This window comes from Thunnus maccoyii, chromosome 14 (assembly GCF_910596095.1).
Source record: "Thunnus maccoyii chromosome 14, fThuMac1.1, whole genome shotgun sequence".
Taxonomy (NCBI): domain Eukaryota; kingdom Metazoa; phylum Chordata; class Actinopteri; order Scombriformes; family Scombridae; genus Thunnus; species Thunnus maccoyii.
In genome coordinates this window covers 9,320,925-9,327,492 of record NC_056546.1, presented here as the reverse complement: position 1 = coordinate 9,327,492, position 6,568 = coordinate 9,320,925, and the positions used below count along the sequence as shown (strand labels likewise).

Sequence of the window (6,568 nt, the reverse complement as noted above, 5' to 3'; positions counted from 1 at the left end):
GTGTGCTGGTATTTGACATGTTTTTTTTCTTCCCGAAAACAAATAATTTTTAAAATATTTGTATGAAACAAATATTCATTAAAAAACCCACTATTTGTGCTTTGCCGAATAACATATTTGTATTTGGGCACACCCCTGGTTTTTAGGTGACCAAACGAACAGTGAAACAGGTTTTTCTGGCTGTAATCATTCCTCCTGTTCATACTGACCATTAGAAGGTTTCCTCCAAACATGCTCACAATATAAGTGATGGGGGACAAAACCCACAGCGCTTTTTGAGTAAAAATGTATTTATAAGTTTATCTGAAGATAATATGAGACTTCAGCCATTTCAGTTAGTCAAATAAAGTGGACATATTTCACAGTTAGTCTTTTTAGTTAAAAATGTCCCTCGTTGTGTCTCAATGGACAGTAGTTTCTGCTCAGCTGCAGCAGAAGGATCGGAGCCCCCCTGTCACTGACATTGAAAGTGCATTATGAAGGGATCTTCTAATGATTACAGCTAGAAAAACTTCAATGGTCATTTGGGCACTGGACTATTGTTTTAGAACTGGCTTAAAAATAACGGACCTATCCTTTAAACCATTCTTGGTAAATAAAAGACAAACCGGCACCGTGTCCACGGCTACATTTAAGGGCTGACGATCGCTGAATCAGTGTTTGCTTTGGGTTTTATGGTGTGCAAATCTTTGGTAATAACTTCCTAGAGCCTTAAAAGGTTATGAAACTCAGGTGTAGGAGATTATGATAATGATCACCTGCTTCAAAATACGTAAACCGGCCCCACCTGTGTTATTATATCAGTGTTGGAAGGATAAAGGGTACGTAACAGCAAGGTCTGTTATAAATGAGGTCACTGATCATTATCTTGCATGTGACCAGATTGCTGACACAGAATGAGGTTTCATAAAAAGTCAGATGTCTATTACTAAGAGAGCCCCAAACTCTCTGTAATGTTGCGACTGACTACTTATAATTAGGTGTTATAATTTTAGCAAAGCCTATTGTTCCTGACAGAAACGTCACTAAAATACAGCAGATTTAACAGAATCTCAAGGCTCCTCACTGTGGAAAAACTGTTTAACTCTGTGACAATCCCTAATGAGAAGTGAGCACTTCCATGAACCTAGAAAACATACTCCCTTCCTGTTTTTTTTTCCTAACTTCAAAGGTTCAAGAGGATTAAACAATCTAGTTCCAGCTACGATTGTTCTTTCCGACAGTCACCACCCTTTAATACATGAAATGTGAAAGTCAAATGTATTCTGGTAGTGAAATGAACCCCTTTGTGAAATGAAGTTACGTAACGTTCCCCCCCCAACCTCCACAGACAATGTATCCAATTCCTCCAACATTTTCCTTGTGGAATACACTTCTCAACACTTCTAATTATTATTATAGAGATTGTATAACCAGCAGGAAGCTTGATTTTCTCAACTTGAAAGTGTATTTTGTTAACAAGCGCTAAAATAAGGACTCGCAGATCAGATATAGAACGCTATGAAGTTTTTATCTGAGGGAGCTCTAAGAAATGTGGAGCGTTTACAGTGCTGTTACAGTGTGGACTCAATTTTTGTGATAGGGTGTAAATAATCTGTCAATTATTTTCTCGATTAATCGATCAGTCGTTTGATCTATGAAATGTCTTAAAATGGTAAAAAAATGGCGATCACTGTTTCCCAAAGCCCAAGATGCAACCTGAAATGTTTGATTTAGTCCGGAGCAACAGTCAACAACCCAAAGATAATCAGTTTACGATCATAGAAAACTAAAAAACCTGAAAATATCCGGTATTTTTCCTTTAAAAAAATACTCAAAACGACTCATTGATTATCAAAAATAGTTAGTGATTAATTTCCTGTTATTCAACTGATCGATTACTCGACTAATTGTTGCAGCTTTAGATATAACACCACAAATAAACTGTTTACAGATTTGTTTTATAAAGACAGATGCAGTTGAAACAGTTTGTTGTGATCTTAGTTGACAACTTTTCAAGGTATCTTTTCAGGAGACATACAGAGCTTTCCTCCATATACATAAATAGTATTATAGAGTCTTTACATGTTGAACAAAAGCGAGACAGTTTACTGCTCACATTAACTCGACCATGTCTTGGTGATTCTGAGATGATTCAGGTGATCTGTGACGCTCTTGTGTTCAGGAAAATTGGCGAATTTGGCCTCCTTGATCTTGAGCCAGTTCTGGGCTCTGCGCTCAGCGGCGTGGCTGTACTCCTGCTCCGGAGTCATGTACGGCCGGCTGATCCAGTACTCGTTCTCGGCCTCGCGCTCCAGGTGGTTCAGCATATTGCGTTTCATCTGCCATGTGATTTGTCGTGGACGCCGATACTTTCCGATCCACTGCTTCCCGGGGATGCCTTTCCGCAGCAGGGCCAGGGTGAGGAACATGGTGGTACTTTATATCTAAAAAGAAAATAAAAACACAGGTACAAAAGATTAGTGACTGCTGTGATAACAATAGTACCATATGTGCCAGAATCAAACTGTAGGTGTTCGATAGAGGTACATACTGTAGACATTTTGAGGTATTTAGTCCTAATTATGTCACTGTAACAACTACAACATCAGCACAGAAGCTTAATAGTATTATTAAAGGCTTGTAAACTGGTCTTTCTAATTATTCAGGCTGATCAGACGTCTGCTAATGTTGAATTACATGAGTTCATCAAACTGTGTGTACGAACAGGAATGATGAAGGTGCAACAAAACTAACAGGAGAGTAGAGCTGCAACGATTAGTCAATCAACAGAAAATTAATTAGTGACTATTTTGACAATCGAATAATCGTTTTAGTTACTTTTTTAAGCAAAAATTAGCTGATTTCAGCTTCTCAAATGTGATGATTTGAGGCTTTTCTGAGTCATACATAATGGTAAACTGAATATCTTTTCAGTTTGGACTGTTGATTAGACAAAACATGACATTTGAAGACATCACCATGAGCTCTAAGATATTAACAGGCATTTTTCACTATTTGTATTATTTTACAGACAAAGCAATTATTCATTAGTTTCAGCCCTACAGGAGATTAATGGAGTAGTCTATGCACACCCACACAGCTCTGAGAAGAGGTCTTATCAGTCACTGTAAGTGAAAACACCTGTGTGGGTGCATCATCAGTGTGGAGGCACTTTAAGAAATCACCATGCCATTAAATTCTTTTTTTACAAAAATAAAATTAAGCCATTTAGAGAGACAATTAAATGGAAATAAAGACAATCCTTTAGCTTGATTTTTGTGGCGATGGGACTTGTCATTCTAAACAGGAAACTTCTAGTTTTACCATTATAAAATGTTATCATGTGGCCTTGACATTCACTCTTACATACTGTATTACACTGTGATTAGTGTACATGTACTGTTTACTACAACCAGAGAGGAATTTGTCCTCTCTGTTAAGCTGCAGGTCATGAGTCTGGCCTCCTTCAGCTCACTTGAGGGTGAAATGCTTGCAACACGTCAGATAAGAGACATCATATAAAATAATAAAAAACCTGCTGAGAATCAAATGAGAAGAAAGAAAGAAAGAAAAAAACCTGGAAACCGTTTATCCCAGATAATACTTCATGAGGTTGTGACCTGAACTTTAGGAACTGATTAGGTTACTAATTAGTGAACTGTGGCACATCAAAGAGTCATGGCTTATGAGAATTTTACAGCAGTGCATGACAATGACATCACATTACAACTTTAGGTAGGTTATTGTGTAAAAAGTCAAAAATGTGACATCATGTTTAATGGCTGTAACAACTGTTAAATTTTTACATGACACATGGAAAAAACGGGTGCTGCTACTGTCAGTACCTGACAATGTAGTATAATACCCTGTATATTTGTTTACTAACATTTATTCTATTCTCTTTTTTATCATTGCTCTGCATGCTGATAAATGTTATCAATAACTTTGTCATTTTAAATCTGATATTCTTTTTTTAAGGTGACTTTTTAACATGTGTCCAGGTACTACAGATGAATATAAGTATGAACATATACATATATATATATATATATATATATATATATATATATATATATATATATATATATATATATATAAACATAGCCTCTTCTCCAACTTTAGCACATTAACAGCAATGTTTATTAATGTTCACTGCCTCTGTTAACTAAATAGGTAAATAACATAAAATAATTCTGGGTACATTTGATTTAAATAGGTTCCTGAGCAAACACTGACAACAATCAGTATTTTAGACCAGACACTTTGGGTGCGATACCCATAATGCCATACTATTTAGTATGCCAGAAAAATATTTAGTATGTTCCAGTACATAGTATGTCAAATGCAGTACACAAAAGTACCAGGATGTGTTACTATTTATCCGGTCTCATTTTGCAGAGTGCAAGCCAGCATGCTTTTCTGGCTATTCTGACCCACACTGACAACGACGGAAGCCGCAATGACAGATGAAGTAGTATGTCCTAATTGTATGCATACAACATGCATGTAAGGGCAAGTGCAGTGCATACTAAAAGTAAAAAGTAGAAGAATACACAGAGTTTGACTTGTAATAGCAGGAGAAGCACAGGTGAAGCTGATAACATTAACGTTGGCTCACCTCCATTAAAGTGACCCAGTAAAACACACCAGTTGAACCATCATACAACCACAATATGTATCATGACCCTGGACATGACGCACCTTAATTAATTGCAGCCTATCTCAAATTTATTAGTTTCACCTGTGTTTTACCTGTTATAACATGCCAAAATCTCAGCTGTAAAAAAGGTCTACTGTAAATGTCAGGAGATTGCATGACTTTTAAAAGAAAAGATGCATCACTCACCATAACATCCTTTAAAAGGTCAACAGACTATTAAATTAGTGTTCCCACCCTCTGCTGAATAAAGCTTCGTTTATTTACGTGAAGTCTCGTTAAACCCGTATAATGAAAATATGACCTCAATATTAACTTGCAGAGACAGTGCTGCAGTGTGATGTTAGCTTAGCTGTAGCCTAACGTTAGGGACCAGGGGCATGTTTCAAATTCACACTTTATACCGACAGAAATACATTTGTTCCTTACCTCACTCTCTAAATATGACAAATCTAGTTCACTTTCCGACGACAAGATGAAAAACGCCAAGATTCAGGCAGTTTGATGAGACGGGGGCCAAAGGAAACGGGGTAAAAATGCGAGAAGTGAAGCGAGGGTATCGTGTCTGGATGGTAACCATAGATTTGCGAAAGTCTCGCGGGATTTGTACGCGTTACTCCTTCATTGTGCGCGTTGTTTGTCATTGTACAAAATAATTGTCTTTTATGGTGTGACAACGCTGCGGTTAAGATCTGGTTAGGTTTAGGCACAAAAAACACTTGGTTAGGGTCAGAGAAACATCATGGTATGGGTTAAAATGATCACTCTCGCGAGATCTGTCGCAAATCTAGGGTTACCATCTGTGTCATTGAACGTATGTCCGGCTTGTTCTACGGTGTGGGAGAAGGCTCAAACTCACAACAAGCGATTTTAATCTGCACGAATTTAATAAGAACCAGAATCTGTTTATGAGCCAAGCAGGCAGCATAAAAATAAAATAGAAGAATAACAATATAACAAGAGTGAGGTAATGCTACTACTACTACTACTACCAGTACAACTACTACTACTAATGATAATAATAATAGTAATAATGAAATAATAAAATGAACAAAGTAGTATTAAAATTAATTGAAAATTTTAAGTTTAAAATCTATTTTACAGAATGGAATAACAATAGTTTTGAAATGGGATATAAAGAAGATGAAATATTGACTGTACAAAGGAGATATGGACTGTGCTGCAGACCAAAAAATGGGGTCAAGTGCAAAAATTAAATGTGACATGTGCAATAAATAATTAAATTATGTAACACTGGAGGTTGGTACAATGTAAAGTCCAGTGAAAGTGACCTGCTGGTGAAGGTTTTTATGGATGGTTGTTTGAGTTCTGCCGCAAAAATGGCACAATTATTTAACTGAATAACATTACATTATTGACATAATTGTGTTTCTTTTCACTTTTATTGTTCATTTTTGTCTTGTAAGTCCATTTATTTAGTATCTTGTGTCACATCCCACAGTTATGGATTTTTATGAGTTAGGCTACATAAACACTTATTTCTCCCTGCCTCCCGCCTCCAGGCCCCTCCCCCTCAGGGCAGATAAGGTGGCTTGTTTTGAAGAGCATTTCTTCATTTTCCCCAGTTTGTCCTCAGCTGATTTCCCTCTGCACACAGTCAAAATGTTTTTCTTCGCAATGTTTTCAGCAACCACCTGGACTTTACTGGCTCTCTTTTTCGGCTTGTTATTGCTGTGAGTAATTTCTGTACCTTTTTCTGCAACTTGCAGGCATTTTTATGGCTGATCTACAATCTTACCATGGTGATTGTTTGTCAATCTGTTGTTATGTAATGATCCCTGCTTGTGTAACAATTCTTTCTTATTATAATGTAGGTATGGCATTTGGCCATATAGTTTTTTTAAAAAGCTGGGAATCCCCGGACCAAGGCCTTTGCCTTTTGTTGGAACACTGATGTACTTCAGAAAG

The 6,568-nt window shown here is 36.9% G+C and overlaps 2 protein-coding genes across 5 annotated transcripts in view; one reads left to right on the top strand and one right to left on the bottom strand.

Moving 5' to 3' along the window:
* Positions 1–1,921: 1,921 nt before the first annotated feature.
* The window catches only part of mrpl57 (mitochondrial ribosomal protein L57), a 25,796-nt gene continuing 21,149 nt past the window's right edge, over positions 1,922–6,568 (bottom strand). For 3 of the 4 annotated variants that reach the window (XM_042432941.1, XM_042432940.1, XM_042432942.1), the window contains one exon: positions 1,922–2,426. In XM_042432941.1, coding sequence (XP_042288875.1) covers positions 2,100–2,411 — 312 coding nt within the window. In that variant the 5' untranslated portion in view covers positions 2,412–2,426 and the 3' untranslated portion in view covers positions 1,922–2,099. Of the gene's footprint in view, positions 2,427–5,068; positions 5,308–6,568 lie in introns of those variants that run through there. The other variant, XM_042432939.1, reaches the window with a different exon arrangement.
* Positions 6,179–6,568, top strand: part of LOC121911449 (cytochrome P450 3A30-like) — a 10,723-nt gene continuing 10,333 nt past the window's right edge. Inside the window, exons 1-2 of the mRNA XM_042432938.1 lie at positions 6,179–6,333; positions 6,475–6,568. Coding sequence (XP_042288872.1) covers positions 6,263–6,333; positions 6,475–6,568 — 165 coding nt within the window. The 5' untranslated portion in view covers positions 6,179–6,262. The remainder of the gene's footprint in view (positions 6,334–6,474) is intronic.